The sequence below is a fragment of the Bos javanicus genome, chromosome 4 (assembly GCF_032452875.1).
Source record: "Bos javanicus breed banteng chromosome 4, ARS-OSU_banteng_1.0, whole genome shotgun sequence".
Taxonomy (NCBI): Eukaryota; Metazoa; Chordata; class Mammalia; order Artiodactyla; family Bovidae; genus Bos; species Bos javanicus.
The window spans coordinates 78031622-78051498 of NC_083871.1; the positions used below are offsets into that span (position 1 = coordinate 78031622).

At 39.8% G+C, this 19877-nt stretch overlaps 1 protein-coding gene across 12 annotated transcripts in view; it reads left to right on the top strand.

The window, feature by feature from the left end:
• The window catches only part of LOC133246312 (cytochrome c oxidase assembly factor 1 homolog), a 95332-nt gene that overhangs the window by 41938 nt on the left and 33517 nt on the right, over positions 1–19877 (top strand). For 10 of the 12 annotated variants that reach the window (XM_061414486.1, XM_061414489.1, XM_061414491.1 and 7 more), the window contains one exon: positions 5633–5685. The exons of the other annotated variants lie outside the window; for them this stretch is intronic. Coding sequence is in view for 3 of the 10 variants with exons in the window: in XM_061414483.1 (XP_061270467.1) it covers positions 5633–5685 (53 nt within the window). In the remaining 7 variants the exon portion in view is untranslated. The remainder of the gene's footprint in view (positions 1–5632; positions 5686–19877) is intronic. 12 annotated transcript variants of the gene reach the window in all.

The following is a 19877-nucleotide window of genomic DNA, read 5'->3' on the forward strand; positions in this document are numbered from 1 at the left end:
GGGTTAATGACGACCTCCTCCAAGAGGGCTTATGCCATACCCAAGTCTGCTGCACCCAGAGCCTTGCCCCTGTGGCAGTCCACTGCTGACTCATACCTCCACAGGAGATACTCAAACACAGTTCTGTCTCAGTCTCTGTGGGATCCCTGGTTACTGGTGCGCACAAAGTTTGTTTGAGCCCTCTGAGTATCTCTGGTGGTAATGAGGTTTGATTCTAAATATGAGTTTGCCCCTCCTACCCTCTTGCTGGGGCCTCTTTGCCCTTGAACTTGGGGTTTCTCCTCACAGCCGCTTCAGTGCTGTGCAGCTGCCGTTCCAGCCAACACAAGAGAAGACTCTACACATGGACATCACCAGATGGTCAATACCGAAATCAGATTGATTATATTCTTTGCAGCCAAAGATGGTGCAGCTCTATACAGTCAGCAAAAACAAGACTGGGAGCCGACTGTGGTTCAGATCATGAACTCCTTATTGCCAAATTCAGACTTATATTGAAGAAAGTAGGGAAGAACCACTAGACCATTCAGGTATGATCTAAATCAAATCCCTTATGATTATACAGTGGAAGTGAGAAATAGATTCAAGGGATTAGATCTGATAGAGTGCCTGATGAACTATGGAATGAGGTTCATGACATTGTACAGGAGACAGGGATCAAGAAAAAGAGTTGCAAAAAAGCAAAATGGCTGTCTGTTACAAATAGCTGTGAAAAGAAGAGAAGCTAAAAGCAAAGGAGAAAAGGAAAGATATACCTTTTTGAATGCAGAGTTCCAAAGAATGCAAGGAGAGATAAGAAAACCTTCCTTAGTGATCAATGCAAAGAAATAGAGGAAAACGATATAATGGGAAAGACTAGAGATCTCTTCAAGAAAATTAGAGGTACCAAGGGAACATTTCATACAAAGATGGGCTTGATAAAGGACAGAAATGGTATGGACCTAACAGAAGCTGAAGATATTAAGAAGAGGTGGCAAGAGTACACAGAAGAACTGTACAAAAAAGATCTTCATGACCCAGATAATCATGATGGTGTGATCACTCATTTAGAGCCAGACATCCTGGAATACGAAGTCAAGTGGGCCTTGGAAGCATCATTACAAACAAAGCTAGTGGAGGTGATAGAATTCCAGTTGAGCTATTTCAAATCCTAAAAGATGATGCTGTGAAAGTGCTGCACTCAACATGCCAGCACATTTGGAAAACTCAGCAGTGGCCACAGGACTGGAAAAGGTCAGTTTTCATTGCAAACCCAAAGAAAGTCAATGCCAAAGAATGCTCAAACTACGATACAATTTCAGTCATCTCACACACTAGTAAAGTAATGCTCAAAATTCACCAACCCAGGCTTCAACAGTATGTGAACTGCCAAATTCCAGATGTTCAAGCTGGTTTTAAAAAAGGCCGAGGAAACAGAGATCAAATTGCCAACATCCGTGGATCATCAGAAAAGCAAGAGAGTTCCAGAAAAACATCTATTTCTGCTTTATTGACTATGCCAAAGCCTTTGACTGTGTGGATCACCACAAACTGGAAAATTCTGAAAGAGATGGGAATACCAGACCATCTGACCTGCCTCTTGAGAAATTTGTATGCAGGTCAGGAAGCAACAGAACTGGACATGGAACAGTAGACTGGTTCCAAATAGGAAAATGAGTACGTCAAAGCTGTGGCCACCCACTCCAGTACTCTTGCCTGGAAAATCCCATGGATGGAGGAGCCTGGTAGGCTATAGTCCATGGAGTTGCTAAGAGTTGGACACGACTGAGCAACTTCGCTTTCATTTTTCACTTTCATGCATTGGAGAAGGAAATGGCAACCCACTCCAGTGTTCTTGCCTGGAGAATCCCAGGGATGGGGGAGCCTGGTGGGCTGCCATTATGGGGTTGTACAGAGGTCGACATGACTGAAGTGACTTAGCAGCAGTAGTAGCAAGGCTGTATATTGTCACCCTGCTTATTTAAATTTTATGCAGAGTGTATCATGAGAAATGGTGGGCTGGATGAAGCAGAAGCCGGAATCAAGATTGTTGGGTGAAATATCAATAACCTCAGATATGCAGATGATACCACCCTTATGGCAGAAAGCGAGGAAGAACTAAACAGCCTCTTGATGACAGTGAAAGAGGACAGTGAAAAAATTGGGTTAAAACTCAGCATTCAGAAAATTAAGATCAGGGCATCTGATCCCATCACTTAATGGCAAATAGATGGGGAAACAGTGGAAACAGAGACTTTCTTTTCTTGGGCTCCAAAATCACTGCAGATGGTGACTGCAGCCATCAAAAGATGCTTACTCCTTGGAAGAAAAGTTATGACCAACCTAGACAGCATATTAAAAACAGAGACATACTTTGCCTCCAAAAGTCTGTCTAGTTAAAGCTATGGTTTTTCCCATAGTCTTGTATGAATGTCTGAGTTGGATTATAAAGAAAGCTGAGTGCCGAAGAATTGATGCTTTTGAACTGTGTTGTTGGAGAAGACTCTTGAGAGTCCCTTGGACTGCAAGGAGATCCAACCAGTTCATCCTAAAGGAAGTCAGTCCTGAATATTCATTGGAAGGACTGATGCTGAAGCTGAAACTCCAATACTTTGGCTACCTGATGAAAAGAACTGACTCACTGGAAAAGCCCCCGATGCTGAGAAAGATTGAAGGCAGGGGGAAAAGAGGACGACAGAGGATGAGATGGTTTCATGGCATCACCGACTAGATGGACCTGAGTTTGAGCAAGCTCTGGGAGTTGGTGATGGACAGGGAGTCCTGGAGTGCTGCAGTCCATGGGGTCCCAAAGAGTCGGACGCGACTGGACTGACTGACTGACTCTGCATAGAAGTTAAATAAGCAGGGTGACAATATACAGCCTTGACATACTCCTTTCCCAATTTGGAACCAGTCCATTGTTCCTTGTCCAGTTTTAACTGTTGCTTCTTGACCTGCACACAGATTTCTCAGGAGGCAGGTAAGGTGGTCTGTTATTCCCATTTCTTGAAGAAAATTGCCAGTTTGTTGTGGTCCGCATAGTCAGAGGCTTTGGTGTAGTCAATAAAGCAGAAGTAGATGTTTTTATGGAACTCCCTTGCATTTTCGATGATCCAGCAGATGTTGGGAATTTGGTCTCTGGTTCCTCTGACTTTTCTAAATCCAGCTCGAACATCTGGAAGTTCTCAGTTCACGTACTGTTGAAGCCTGGCTTGGTGAATTTTGAGCATTAATTTACTGGCATGTGAGATGAGTGAAATTGTGCAGTAGTTTGAACAGTCTTTGGCATTGCCTTTTTTTGGGATTGGAATGAAAACTGACCTTTTCCAGTCCTGTGGCCACTGCTGAGTTTTCCACATTTGCTGGCATATTGAGTGTAGCACTTTCACAGCAGCATCTTTAGGTTTGAAATAGCTCAACTGGAATTCTATCACTTCCACTAGCTTTGTTTGTAGTGATGCTTCCTGAGGCCCACTTGACTTAGTATTCCAGGAAGTCTGGCTCTAGGTGAGTGATCACACCATCGTGGTTATCTGGGTCATGAAGATCTTTTTTGTACAGTTCTTCTGTGTACTCTTGCCATCTCTTCTTAATATCTTCTGCTTCTGTTAGGTCCATACCATTTCTGTTCTTTATTGAGCCCATCTTTGCATGAAATGTTTCCTTGGTATCTCTAATTTTCTTGAAGTGATCTCTAGGCTTTTCCATTTTATTGTTTTCCTCTATTTCTTTGCATTGATCACTGATGAGGGCTTTCTTTTCTCTCGTTTCTATTCCTTTGGAACTCTGCATTCAGATGGGTATTTTTTCCTTTTCTCATTTGTCTTTCACTTCTCTTCTTTTCTCAGGTATTTGTAAGGCCTCCTCAGACCACCATTGTGCCTTTTTGCGTTACTTTTTCTTGGGGATGGTCTTGATCACTGCCTCCTGCACAGTGTCACGAACCCTCATCCACAGTTCTTCATGCACTCTATCAGAGCTAATGCCTTGAATCTATATGTCACTTCCAGGTCTTGTTCCTTGTCTGGAAGGGAAATTTTTTATTGATGCAAAATTTCTTGACTCACTGTGAAGATTTATTAGCCCCTTTTGGGCCCTCCTTCCTTCTCCATCAAGTAATTTCCCAGGTATAAGGAAGAAGATATTTTAAATTTTTATAGGCCTTAGAGACTTTGGTGAGTGTTGTTGATCAGCTAATTCTGCAGATGGTATGTTGTTGGGTCTTGCTTTTTTTCTTTTTTCCATTAGGATGATCTCTGCCATCTAAGCATAATGTTTAGACAATTTGCATTTATTATCAACATGATCAATTTAAAATTTCCCATCTTGTTCTCTGTTTTCTAAATGTCTCATCTTTATTCCTCTTTCTTCGTGTTTTCCTCGTTTCTTTTGGATTAACAGTATTTTTTTGTGATTCCATTCTATCTCCATTATTGGCTTATTAGCTGTACCTTTTGTTTTACTTTCTAGTAGTTACTCTAGAGTTTATATAGCTAATTATTAATTTATCTTTAAGTGATATACCATTTCACACAGGAATCTTACACAGTATACTTCCATTCTGCGTCCTCATCTTATGTTATTTTATCACATTTTACTTCTACTTGTTATAAACCACATACCTAATTATTGAACTTTCTTTAAAGAGCCAGTTAGTTTTTTCCAGCTTTTGAGGTATAATTTACAAAACTATATTTAAAGTGTACAACGTGATGATTTGATATTGGTATAGATTGTGAAAGTATTTCCAGAATCAACTTAACCATTACCTTAGTGATTGTGTGTGTGTGTGTGACAACCTTTAATATCTACTCTCTGCAAATTTCAGTTATCTAATACAGAATATAATCACCATTCTGTACTTTCATTGTGCTGTTTTTGCGGTAGTCATGTTGTACTTAGATTCTCAGGACTTTTTCACCTAATAACTGAAAGTTTGTACCCTTTAACCTCTCTCCATTTCCCTAGTCTCCGGCAACCACCCTACCACTCTGTTTCTGTGAGTTCAGCTTTCTTTTAAGAGTGTCCAGTATTTGAGATTATGCAATATTTCTTTTTATTTCTCTGGGTTATCTCACTTAGCATAATGTCCTCCGGTTTCATCCAGGTTGTTGCAAATGATAGGATTTCCTTGTGTGTGTGTGTTTTTAATGGCTTAATATTATTCCTTTGTATTTACATCTTTTTATATACAATTTTAGTTGCATGCAGAGTGTTGAACACATCCCTCATGAAAGTGTGGAGCAGAGGGGAGCCTGCCACTGGGTGGGAGAGTGTGTGTGAGTGAGGTGCACAGATCGTTGAGGTTACTGAAGGTGAAGCCTCCCCAGCAGTTCAGCTGTGGACTTGCTGCTGTCCTCGAAATGGTTAGTAGGATCCATGTTACTTTGACACGTCTCTGGCTCTGGCAGCCCCTCCCTGCCCCTCAGTTGTACATTCACCTCAGTACCCCTAGATGGGGCAGGAAAGAAGTGGGTCCTTTTGGCAGTATGCTGTCCAGCTGGGGAAGCTGAGTACTCACTTGCATGCTCTCAAACATTCCATGGTGGGAGAAATAGCTGGCGAGAGATCCTGAGTTACACCACTGTTGGGGAGAGGGTAATGTGGTCGTTTTACTTCTACATCTAATCCCTTTTTTATTTTGCTCCCGTAGTGTCCTGGAGCTTCTCTGCTGGACTCCGGAGTTCTACAAAAGCTGCCTTCTTGGTAGGTGATTGTCCTAGTCAGTTGGTCTTTGGGGAAATAGCAGTAGAAAACTCTTGTGCCATCTTGCTGATGTCATTTCAATTAACCTTTAAAAAGATTAAAATTGAGAGAAAAATGTCCTTAGCATTTAGCCATGTGTTTTATATTGTAGGCCTCTCTGGCTTTTTTGTGGTTACAAGTTTCCATTTGGTATTTTTCTTCTGCTGGAAGAACTTTAATATTTCTCATGAGATAAGTCAGAGAAAGACAAATACTGTATGATATCACTTATATGAAGAATCGGAAAAAAACAAACTCATAGAAACAGAGTAAAATGTTGGTTACCAGAGGATCGTAGGTGGATGGATAGGAAAGATGTTTAAGAGGACAGACTTGCTACCAAGTAGTTAAATAAGTGGTAGAGAATTAATGCATAGTACAGAGACTACAGATAATATTGTTACAATCATCAAACTTGCTAAGAAACAAACTCAGTTATTCCAACCACTAAAAAGAAAATAGTTAAATAATATGATAAAGGTGATTATTGCTACAAAGGCAATTGTATTACAATATAAATTGTATACCTTAAATTTACACGATGTTATATGTCAAATATATTTTTGCTGAAGTATGGTTGCTTTATAATGTCGTTAGTTTCTGCTGTACAGCAAACTGAATCAGCCACATGTATTCATATATCCTGTCTTCCTTGGATTTCCTTCCCATTTAGGTCACCACAGGGCTTTGAGTAGAATTCCCTGTACTATATAGTTCATTCTTATTAGTTATTTCATTTAGTTCAGTTCAGTCGCTCAGTTGTGTCCGACTCTTTGTGACCCCAAGAATCACAGCATGCCAGGCCTCCCTGTCCATCACCAACTCCCGGAGTTTACCCAGACTCGAGTCCATTGAGTCGGTGATGCCATCCAGCCATCTCATCCTCTGTCGTCCCCTTCTCCTCCTGCCCCCAATCCCTCCCAGCATCAGGGTCTTTTCCAATGAGTCAACTCTTCGCATGAGGTGGCCAAAGTACTGAAGTTTCAGCTTCAGCATCAGTCCTTCCAATGAACTTCCAGGACTGATCTCCTTTAGGATGAACTGGTTGGATCTCCTTGCAGTACAGGGGACTCTCAAGAGTCTTCTCCAGCACCACAGTTTAAAAGCATCAATTCTTCGGCACTCAGCCTTCTTCACAGTCCAACTCTCACATCCATACATGACCACTGGAAAAACCATGACTAGATGGACCTTTGTTGGCAAAGTAACGTTTCTGCTTTTCAATATGCTATCTAGGTTGGTCATAACTTTCCTTCCAAGGAGTAAGCGTCTTTTAATTTCATGGGGGCAATCACCATCTGCAGTGATTTTGGAGCCCCCCAAAATAAAGTCTGACACTGTTTCCACTGTTCCCCCATCTCTTTCCCATGAAGTGATGGGACTGGATGCCATGATCTTTGTTTTTTGAATGTTGAACTTTAAGCCAACTTTTTCACTCTCCTCTTTCACTTTCATCAAGAGGCTTTTGAGTTCCTCTTCACTTTCTGCCATAAGGGTGGTGTCATCTGCATATCTGAGGTTATTGATATTTCTCCCCGCAATCTTGATTCCAGCTGTGCTTCCTCCAGCCCAGTGTTTCTCATGATGTAATCTGCATATAAGTTAAATAAGCAGGGTGACAATATACAGCCTTGACGTACTCCTTTTCCTATTTGGAACCAGTCTGTTGTTCCATGTCCAGTTCTAACTGTGGCTTCCTGACCTGCATACAGGTTTCTCAAGAGGCAGGTCAGGTGGTCTGGTATTCCCACCTCTTTCAGAATTTTCCACAGTTTATTGTGATCCACACAGTCAAAAACTTTGGCATAGTCAATAAAGCAGAAATAGATGTTTTTCTGGAACTCTCTTGCTTTTTCGATGATCTAGTGGATGTTTGCAATTTGATCTCTGGTTCCTCTGCCTTTTCTAAAACCAGCTTGAACATCTGGAAGTTCATGGTTCACGTATTGCTGAAGCCTGGCTTGGAGAATGTTAAACATTACTTTACCAGCGTGTGAGATGAGTACAGTTGTGTGGTAGTTTGAGCAGTCTTTGGAATTGCCTTTCTTTAGGATTGGAATGAAAGCTGAGTAAAGTTATTTCATGAGTAGTGTATATATCCCAGTCTCCCAATCCTTACCAGCCCCCCTTCCCCTCTTGGTACTCATACATTTGTTCTCCATGTCTCTATTTCTGCTTTGCAAATAGGTTCATCTATGCCATTTTTCTAGATTCCACATATATGCATTAATATACAATATTTGTTTTTCTCTTTCTGACTTACTTCATTCTGTATGACTGTTTCTAGGTCCATCCACGTCTGATGGCACCATTTCGTTCCTTTTTGTGGCTGAGTAATATTCCACTGTATAAATGTACCACATTTTCTTTATCCATTCCTCTGCTGGTGGAGATTTGGGTTACTTCTATGTCCTGGCTATTGTAAATAGTGCTGCAATGAACACCGGGGGTGAGGGGTACATCATGTATCTTTTTAATTATATTTTTCTCCAGGAGTATGCCCAGGAGTGGGATTGCTGGGTCATATGGTAGTTCTGTGTTTAGTTTTTTGAGGAGCCTCCATACTGTTCTCCGTAGTGGTTGTACCAGTTTACATTCCCACCAACAGTGTAGGAGAGTTCCATTTTCTCCATACCCTCTCCAACATTTATTGTTTATGAAATTTTTGATGATGACCATTCTGACCTGTGTGAAGTGATACCTCATTGTAGTTTTCATTTGCATTTCTCTAATAGTGATATTGGGCTTCCATGGTAGCTCAGCTGGTGAAGAGTCTGCCTGTAATGCAGGAGACCCTGATTTGATTCTTGAGTCAGAAAGATCCACTGACGAAAGGATAGGCTACCCACTCCAGTATTCTTGGGCTTCCCTGGTGGTTCAGCTAGTAAAGAATATGTCTGCAATGCAGGAGACCTGGGTTCTATCCCTGGGTTGGGAAGATTCCCTGGAGAAGGGAAAGGCTACCCACTCCAGTATTCTGGCCTGGAGAATTCCATGAACTGTATAGTCCACGGTGTCACAAAGAGTCGAACACAACTAAGTGACTTGCACTTTCAGCAGTGATGTTGAGCATCATTTCATGTGCTTGTTTGCCTTACGGAAGTCTTCTTTGGAAAAATGTCAGTTTAGTCTTCTGCCCATTTTTTTGATTGGGTTGTTTGTTTTTTTGATATTGATCTATATGAGCTGTTTGTATATTTTGGAGATGAATTCCTTGTCAGTTGCTTTATTTGCAAATATTTTCTTGCATTCTGCGGTTGTCTTTTTGTCTTACTTATGGCTTCCTTTGGGCTTCCCTGGTGGCTCAGTGGTAAAGAATTTGCCTCCTAATGCAGGAGATGGCAGGTTTAAGTGTTAGTCACTTAGTCATGTTTGCCTCTTTGCGACCCCATGGACTGTAGCCCACCAGGCTCTTCTGTCCATGGAATTCTCCAGGCAAGAATACTGGAGTGTGTATGGTTTTAGGGAGTGCTCTAATTTCATTCTTTTTACATGTAGCTCTCTTGTATTCATTCCGAGCTCCACTTATTGAAGAGACTGTCTTTTCTCCATTGTATATTCTTGTTTCTTTTGTCAAAGATTAGGTGACCATAGATATGTGGGTTTATCTGTAGGCTTTCTATCTTATTCCATTGATCTATATTTCTGTTTTTGTGCCAGTACCATACTATCTTGATTACTGTAGCTTTGTAGTACAGCCCGAAGTCTGGGAGCCTGATTCCTCCAGCTCTGTTTTTCTTTCTCAAGATAGCTTTGGCTCTTGAGGGTCTTTTGTGTTTCCATACAAATTGTAAATTTTTTTGTTCTAATTCTGTGGAAAATGCCATTAGTAGTTTGATAGAGATTGCCCTGAATCTGTAAAATGCTTTGGGTAGTATGATCATTTTCACAATATTGATTCTTCCAACCCAAGAACATGATACATATTTCCATCTGTTATCTTTGATTACTTTCATCAGTATATATCAAATGTTTCAATTAAAAAATTTCTCATAGTGCATGTCTGTTTTCAGTGAATTCTATCAGCTTTTATTTATCTGCAAAAGTTTTTATTTTGCTTTCATTTGTGGAAAATATTTGTGTTGCGTATAGAATGTTGTTAATATTTTTTCTCTGTTTTTTTTTTTTATTCTTTCCACTGAGAAGTGTTTCCTGACATATGGACAGATTTCCTTCTCAGGACCCTCATCTCCATCTCTGACCACTAAAGCTCAGCAAAACTACCCACAAACACACAGACAGCAGATTGCAGCCAATCTCTCTGTTTTCCCCTCATTTTCATTTGGCTCAAGGAACTCGGTCAAGATGTTATCGTTCAGGCAGAGATGATGATGAAGCGAATTAAACCGTGCTGATAGGATTGACTTAGCTAAATAGTGGTGAAGAGCTGAGAGGACTGATGTGTGGAGTAAGAAGTATCCCGAAGACTGACTGTGCTCATCCTGGAAAACATTTTCTTTGTAAAGTAGAACCCAGATTTTCAGTTGGACATACTGTTGTTGCCCAATGAAAAGACTGAAAATCAAGTTTTTTTTGTAGCTAGATGTGACCATATCACTAAATTCAGTTTAGTGAGATGAAAGAAGTGCTGTGTGCAACTTCTAGAAAGTGTTATTAGAAGGATTGAACCCTGCTTCCACTCTTTCCTACTGGCTATTATAGGCATGTGATAGCAGGCGCCCAAGCAGCTACCCTGGGCCTTGAAGGTGGGGACATGTTTTGAGAATGACACAGCATCAAGAGGGAAAAAGCCTGGCACTGTGAACCTGTACACACTGGCCCAGCTGCATCTGGGCTTCTTTTTTCGTGAGAATACAATTACCTTGTGTAAGCCATTGGCTTTATCTGTTGTCTGTTTTTGCTCTTGTTGTATGTGGTCGAACTTAATCCTGACTAATGAAAGCCAGGTGACAGAGGAGGCCCAGGTTTGAATCCTGGATGACTGAATAAGTAGTAATGCATTTGGTAAAGAGCAAACAGGTTAGGGGCTTCTAAAGGTAGATAATCCTATAAAACAATTAAACACCAACATGAATAAATCTCAACAGTTAAATTACTTTTTAAAACCTGAAAAGACTAAAGCTTGTTTTTAATTTGAATCCTTTTTCCTTTTGCTTTCTTAGACATGAACATTGATCTCATATGTTAATCATGGGAGGAATTTGATGACTTAGTCTTACATCATAATGGAGTTCTAAAATACTAAGTCTCCCTCTGCCTCATTTTCCTGTTGATGGAGTTACGGGTCTTAATCACATTCTTGAATTAGAGACTTTTAGGTTTGGGGATCCTCAAAAGATTAATTGAAATAAAAACATGGAAGAATGCATGATATATTGAAACTATTTATAAAGGGCTTTTTTCTCTTTGGATAAGGTCTTTGCCCTGTCACTTACTGTTAACCTTTATCACATGTTTGAACTTTCATGTCAAAATTGTTGTTGAGCACACCTAGGGAAAAATAAATTGAGTTTACCTTTTTGGCTTTATTATCATAAAACATTGAAATGACAGTAATTTGGTGGAGATTCCAGTTCGCTTTTTTATCCTTTAAGCCAATCACAGAATTTTTAGCATGCAGGTATATTTGTAATCTATTTTCTCCCTCTGACCTTTCTTCTCCAGGACAAAGGTGATGGATTTGTGGTGGTAGTTTTAAGCTTGAAGCCACCAGGGAAACATTTAAAATGTCTTTAGGCAAGCTTGTTTTTCCTGTCTTCTTGCCTGGTAGTTAGTGTTGAAAGCTGAGTATCTCTTTGCTTTTTTAAAAGTTTGTCTTCTCTAGGTGCTGGCAAACAAGTTGAAATTTAAATGACCTGTGGAATTCTTCAAGGCAGTGACTGTATGTGGGAAAAGGAAACCTTGAGGCAGATTCTGAACTAGAGTGATGTAATGCATCCCCGGAAAGCAGTGGTTGGAATTTAGGTAGCTTTGAGCAGGTAACTTAATAGCAGAGGATACTATACCTCTGCTATACCAGAAACAAGCAGGTATAAAAGAAGAAAAGAAATGGGAACAGTAAGACCATTGATAACAAAATAGAGGAGGGAGTAGGGTTTAGGGCCTCTCTGGAAATCCTTAGAGGCCGATGGCTTTAAAAGCCAAGACTACTTCATGTTTCTTTTGATAAAACAGTCATTACAAAATAATAATAAGGCTCAGGCCAGTATCAACACTGAAATTTCACCTATGTCAATTTTTTAATACTTGTTTTAATGGCCTAGGGCAGTGTCATGTACAAAAGACTATCACCCAGACTGTGCATTTCATTGAAAACAAAGGCAGGCGTACTTGGAACTGAATTGACAGCTTTGTGGCTGTAAAGATAAATATAGCACTTTTCAGGTAGTGAATTCATGAATAATCAATGAACCAGTAAAGGACAAAAAGTGACATATGGCAGCCTGGTGTGGATTAAGTGTGATTGTCACTTTCCCCTTCCCACCTTTTTCCTTTCTTTGATTTATTGAAAGAAACAAAGGCAGCCTCACGTAGCCAGAACACAGTACCTCTGGAAAAATCCATGTAGACAAAGTGTTTACCAGCGAGTTTATTCATTAAATGTCTCCTCTTCTCTTTGGTTGTTTTAATAGGCCAGCCCAAGTTGTTTGTGTTAATTGAAATTGTATTCAAAATGAAAGTTTAAACGAGTAAACCAGTTTCTGTTTTTTTAAAAATTACTACTGTACAGTATTTTCAAATCAGTAACACGTAACTAGTTACGCTAATATTGCACAGTGTTCTCATGCTTTTACCTAGTGTGTAAACCAGGCGAGGTAGAAGGCATTCTTGGTTTTTCCCTTTGTAGCAACCAACAGTTTATTGGAGTCAATGATGATTTTATTATTTTTAACAAAAAAAAAGGAAACCCCAACAGATTTCACGAAATTCCTTGGTAACACCAAGGTTTTGCAGAATAATAATCTGAGGGGCTGTTAATGGGAAGGTGTTTGTTCACAGCCCAAATAATAACCATAGCATTTTAAAACAATATTCTTCCTGGCAGCTATTGAAGGGTGGGATTTTAGTCCAGTGAGTCAGTTTGCACCTTTTGTTCACCTGGCTTTGTGCCAGGGATCTGATCCTGAAAGATTTAACATTGGAGAGTCTCTGAATAGTCTGATTCTCCAGTCTCGCAATTCTGCTCTAGTTTTTCCAAACCCCTTGAAATTGTCAGAGGAATCAGTGGTAAGATTAAAAAAGAGATTATTTGCTTTGAATGGCTCCTCCTGTTCCTCTACTTTCCAAAAAGTTCTTGAAACTTACTCTTAGACATGCAGATTCCCATCTGATTATGAAATATTTTGTTGATTTATTTGTAAATAATGTGGATCTTGTGGAAGTTTTACTGTGACCTCAGAAATCAAGGTGTGATTTGGGTTAGGTTTGTCGTATTCGACATCAGAGATGGTGTGCAGACCAGAAGTCGAGTCTATGACAGTAGGATGTCCATGGGGCATCCCTTTCCATCTTTCAGAAACAGTTAAAATGATTTTTATGATGGAATTGAGTACCACGAAATACTATCATGGTGGAGAGATTATAAGAGACACTTTGTTTTCTTGGTGGTGTAGAGAATCCTGGCTTCACTGATGGCTTCCAGAGGGGAATGGACCTGAAGGGAATGTAGCCTAAAGAACCCTCTTCAGAACTCGTTCTCCTCTTGGTCCCTTTGCCCATTCCAAATTGTGAATGCCACTGTTGTTGTTGTTCAGTTGCTAAGTCATGTCCAACTCTTTGCAATCCCTTGAGCAGCGGCATGCCAGGCTTCCCTGTCCTTTACTATCCCCCGGACTTTGCTCAAACTCACATCCGTTGTGTCAATGATGCCATCCAACCGTCTCATCCTCCTCTTTCACCCCCTTCTCTTCCTGCTCTCCATCTTTCCTAGTATCAAAATCTTCTCTAATGTGTGGGCTTTTAGCATCAGGTACTTTCACTTTTTACTTTCATGCATTGGAGAAGGAAATGGCAACCCACTCCAGTGTTCTTGCCTGGAGAATCCCAGGGATGGGGGAGCATGGTGGCCTGCCATCTATGAGGTCGCACAGGGTCAGACATGACTGAAGTGATGCAGCAGCAGCAGCAGCCGCCGAAGTATTGAAACTTTAGCATCAGTCCTTCCAGTGAATATTCAGGATTGATTTCATTTAAGATTGACTGGTTTGTTCTCCTTGAAGTTCAAGGGACTCTCAAGAGTCTTCTCCAGTACCACAGTTTGAAAGCATCAGTTCTTTGGTGCTCAGCCTTCTTTATGGTCCAACTCTCACATCTCTGGATGATGTGATACGGTTTACTGGAAAAACCATAGCTTTGATTTTATGGACCTTTGTCGGCAAAGTAATGTCTCTGCTTTGTAATACGCTGTCTAGGTTTGTCATAGCTCTCCTTCCAAGGAGCAAGCATCTTTTAATTTCATGGCTCCATGGCTGCAGTCACCATCCAAGGTGATTTTGGAGCCCAAGAAAATAAAATATGCTGTTGTTTTCAGTTTTTCCCCATCTGTTTGCTATGAAGTGATGGGACTGGATGCTATGATCTTAAAATCTGCTGCTGTTTTCAGTTTTTCCCCATCTGTTTGCTATGAAGTGATGGGACTGGATGCTATGATCTTAGTTTTTTGAATATTGAGTTTTAAGCCAGCTTTTCTACTCTCCTTTTCCACCCTCATCAAGAAGCTCTTTAGTTCCTCTTTGCTTTTTGCTATTAGAGGGGTATCATCTGCATGTTTTAGGTTCTTGATGTTTCCCCCTGCAGTGTTGATTCCAGCTTGTGAGTCATCCAGCCTGGCATTTCTCATGATATACCCTGCATGTAAGTTAAATAAGCAGAGTGACAATTTACAGCCTTGATGAACTCCTTTCTCAATTTTGAACCAATCTGTTGTTCCATGTCCGGTTCTAACTGTTGCTCCTTGCTGCTGCTGCTATGTCAATTCAGTCGTGTCCAACTCTGTGTGACCCCTTGACCTGCATACAAATCTACCTACCTCCCTGAGGAGGTAGTCTGGTAGTAAGGTAGTCTGGTATGCCCATCTCTTTTAAGAATTTTCCACAATTAGTTGTTATCCACACAGTAAAGGCCTTAGCAAGGTCAGTGAAGCAGAAGTAGATGTTTTTCTGGAATTCTGGCATTGCATATACACAATCTTTTGGACTGGGTCAAGAGTGTGATTGTTAGTGCCATAAGGAGTGCCAGCTTGTAATCTTGCAGTCGAGTATGGTCATTAAGAACATACACTGGGAATCTCTGCTCTCAGATGGTGGTATATTGTATTTTCCAAAGATGGCTGCATTTCCAGCCCCCTGCTCTTTCTAGTCTGTGACCCTGATACTCCTCCCATGAGAGGAGGGGTCTCTATCCTCTCCTCTTGAATCTGCACAGGCTTGAGATTTGCCTATGACTAATGGAGTGTCGCAGAAGTGCTGAGTGATGTCTGAAGCTGGGTCAGAAAAGACAGTTTATTCTCTGCCTCGTTTCCAGGACCCTTGCCCTTGGGTCCCAGTGCTGCCGTGCAAGGTGTCCTACGTGCTGAAGCTGCCGTGCTGCAGGGAAAGCACAGGACACAAGAGAGGCCGTGTGTACGCGCTCTAGGTGACAGCTCCGGCTAAGATGCTAGACCACAAGCAGCAACAGTCATACACACAAGTGAAAACTTCCCACATGACTCCCACCCCCAGCCATTGACGCGTCCCTAGTTGTTGAGTCTTTGTTGTAGCCTCAGACATTGTACATTATGTTTGTGCTCTGTCCAAACCTCTGACCTACAGACTTCATTTGTGATAAAATTGTTTTTCAAGCCATTACATTTGGTGTAATTGTGTGATGTAGCTGTAGTGAGTGGAATGAAAATCTTGGCAAATTATTTGACTTTTGTGTCCCTTTTGTGTTTCCTATCTTTAAAATGTTCATGATAATAATAGTATTCCTAGACAAAAATGAGTTAATTATGTAAAGCATTTAGTGAAGTACCTGGCACATAGGAAGGGTTTATTAAATGTTAGCTGTTAACTAGGGGAAATCCATTAGACACTAAGTGTGTGGGGGAGCACTCTCATGTAAGAAATAGCTCAGCTTGACTTCATTAATGAAATTTTCATCATGATATATAAAAAGGGACAAAAAGAAGATTGTCACACTTTTAAGTGATATGGAGAAGATGTCAGTGTTTACATCACCATGTATAAAATCATGGATCATTAAAAATGTATACAGTCCTTTTAAGTCTTGATCCTCATCTTGTTGTGAAGGAATTAGATATTTTGCTCCTTCTCTATTAGTCAGCACCTATCACCATGATATTTTAGTTGACTATATGTTGAAACACAGAGATTACCAGTTTCTTTTTGTTTTTAAAAATGTACTTGTTTAAAATATTGACTTTAGGCTAGCTACTCCGGTAGTTCCAGAACAGCACCAAAGAGTTAAGTAGCAGTAAACCACTTAGTTTTGGAGGCATTTCCCCTAACCACTTACTACATTGAAGTTGGAGTAAACTGAGAAAGCCCGAGTGGTATATTTATGCTTTGACTTCTAATACTGGAGAATAAAATTAGATGAGGGGAAGAAGTTAGACAAGGCTTTAATCTATTCCCATTGTTTATTCACACTAATGAGACCATGAATGACTGAAGCCTACTGTTTTCTTCACATTTTGTATTTCATGATGTATTACAAGCCAGTTAACTTGACTAGAGATTTGCTCTATTTCTCCTGACTCTTAGCACCTCCACACCTACCTTTAACACTGTTCTCCGTGCATCTGTTCATAGGCTAAAAATTCCAATATGCAGCGTGGAAGAGAATGAAAGGAAACTGTTAGGATATTCCATTCCAGGGATGCAGTGCAGCTGTAGAAGTGGTGTTAAGAGGAGCCCTGCAACAGTTGTGCTCTTAGGATTTCAGATTAGCACTTATTTTTTTCTGTTAAAAGACAAACTACAGCACATTCCTGATGTAATAGTAATAAATTCTCCTCATAATATGAGAAGAGAGAATGATAGAAGATCTAAATCAGTTGAGCATAGTTGCATTGCTTGCTGAACTGAACCATTATGGACTGAACTTAACAATGTGACCAAGTTAAGATGTGAGCAAAATTTCACCATCCAGTGGATAGTGGCAGAATGGAGAGAATCAAGGATGATCTACATACTCTGCCATTTTAAAAATTGTGTATATTCTTTTTGCAAAGATAATAATCTTTATGGAAATTATGAAAGAAATGTATAGCACCAAAGAAGGGAACCATTGCCCAAAGATGATGAGGAAAGACTTAATAATTATCAATATGATTTAAGATGATATACAGAAGATATTTGTGGAAATGTAAGATTTTATTCTCAGCAAGGAAGCAAAAATATGACCTCTATAAAATCAAGACAAAAAGGCATAAGAAAAAATAAGATTTTAGGAGGAACTGGAAAGAAGATTAAAAATAAACCAAAAAGCCTGAAAATGCAGTAGCAGGATAAAAATCTGCAATGGCAGTTGTAAATAGCAGAGCTGATGCTGCAGAAAACAGAATCAATCCTATAGTGAGTATTTGAGATTGTCCAGAATAAGGAGAAAATGGTGACAGGAAGTGAGGTGATGAGGGTAAAGATGATAAATACTGAGGGCAGATAGAGGAAAAATAACTAATGAGTGTGGTATTTCTAAGGGAGAAATCAGAATAAATGTAACAAAAGCAAAAAATAAAAGTAGAAGAAAACTTCTGTGGGCTGACAGGTTTCTGAATCTGCAGGTCCAAAGTGTAGGCCTCATTGTGTTCTAGGTAAAATTAATGAAAATAAATCCCCACCTGTTTGAATTCTGATGGCATTTATAATTTTTAAAGAGAAGAACTCATAGATTCAAAAGTAAATGGTTATAGTGGTTAGTCTTCACTGCAGATTTCTTTTTATTTATCCTGTAGTGGATTCACTGGGCTTCTTTAAACCTATGATTTCATTAGTTCTGGAGAAATCGTACCCACTTTCTCATCAGATGTTACTTTTGCCATTCTCGTGTTCTTTAATTTCTTCAGTTTCTTTTGAAACTCCAGTTAAATATATATTAGACTTTCTCATATATTCTTCACATATCTCAACCTCTCTCATACATTTGTGATCTTTTGTCTCTTTGTGTTGAATCTTGTATGGTGGCTTCCAGTGATGGGTGAACTGGTTCTCCAGGGGAAAATAAAGCCCTGATTGGTAGCATTTGTTGATTTTTGCAGTATAAACATGGAAGTTTCAGACAACCAACATGACTTCACTGATGCAGGGTTAGAAAGACTTGCATGTAATTGACTTTCACAAGCTGGTTCAGGCCAGGTCTTGCATATCTTTAGGCTTTTGTCCTATCTTTCCATTTATTAATTATCTTTTAAGCTGCATCTAATCTGCTTTTGGCTTCCTCAGTGGCTCAGCAGTAAAGAATCCGCCTGCAGTGTAGGAGACACAGGAAATGTGGATTAGATCTCTTGGTCTGGAAGATCCCCTGGCGGAGGAAATGGCAATCCTCTTTGGTCTTCTTGCCTGACGAATCACATGGAAGAGAAGCCTGACAGGCTACAGTCCAAAGGGTTGTAAAGAGTTGGACATGACTGAGCATACAGCAGTCTGCTTTTAAACCTGTCCATTCAGTTCTTAATTGGGGTTATTCGAGTTTTGATTCCTCAGTTTTTGTTTTTTCAAATCTATGTCACCATTTATGGTTTTCACTTCTCTGCTGGGCTTCCCTGGTGGCTCAGATGGTAAAGAATCCACTGCAACGTGGGAGACCTGGATTCAATCCCTGTGTTGGGAACATTCCCTGGAGAAGGGAACAGCTACCCACTACAGTATTTTGGCCTGGAGAATTCCATGGACAGAGGAGCCTGGCAGGCTGCAGTCCATGGGGTTGCAAAGAGTCTGAGTGACTGTCACTGTTACTTTTCAGTTCTCTTCTAAAAGTTCAGAGTTGTCTTTTATTTATCCTGTCACAGAAAACAGAATTGTTTTTTGGTCTACATCTGATAATTCCGATTTCTTAAGTTATTTCCCGACCCCCTATTCCTTTTTGTTGGTTCAGATAACTCTTATTCCTTTTTAGTTTCCTGTGTATTCCATTATCGTTATCTGGGCCTTGGATACTACATTTGAAAAGTTAAGAATATTTTTTGGACCATAGAGTATATACTTAGGAAATTTACATTTGTTTTTGACAGACACTTTGGGAGTATTGCAATCCAGGATACATTATAACCCAGGTTTACAGTTTGAGAAAAGCAGTTTGATCCAAAGTTGTTATCTGCTTCGGGTTATTCTCACTTAAGGTTGTATCTCTTTGGAATTCCAGCTTCTTATGAGAGAGGGTTAGGCCCTCAGTTTTATTTCTGTATCAGTCACCCTGAGAATCAATAAAAACAAAGATTCTAATTTTTCAATATCAGCAAGGACCCTTCAGAGGAAATGTGGCTTTAGAATTTGCTTTCCATGCTGAATTTTCATTCCCATTTCACTTAAAGGAAAATTGTGGTAAAATATACATAATGTAAAATATATAACATAAAATTTACCATTTTAATTGTTTTTAAATGTATAGTTCAGTGGCATTAAGTATAATATATTCCCATTGTTGTACAAACATCAGCACTATCTGTCTCCTGAAATTTTTCATCATCTCATACTGAACCCATTACACAATATTCTCCTTATCTCACTCACCTCAGCCCCTGGTAACTGCTGTTCTACTTTGTATGAGTTTGATTATTCTAAGTACCTCATATTAGTAGAATCATGTAGTAGTTGTATTTTTGTGTTTGGCTTGTTTCACTTAGCATAATGTCATTAAGGTTCATGTTATAACATGTACCAGAATTTCAGTCCTTTTGAAGGCTGAATAATATTCCTTTCTCTGTGTGTATGTTTGTGTGTACTCATACCACATTTTGATTATCAACTCATCTACCGATTGGAAACTTTACTTGTTTCTACTTTTTGGCTGTTGTTTATGATGTTGCTGTGAACATGGGCGTACAAGTATCTGTTTGAATCCTTGCTCTCATTTCTTTTGGGTATATACCCATGGGTGGAATTGCTGGATCATATAGTAATTCTATTTTTAATTTTTTGAGGAATCAATGTACTATTTTCCCCAACAGCTGCACCATTTTACATTTTCATTAG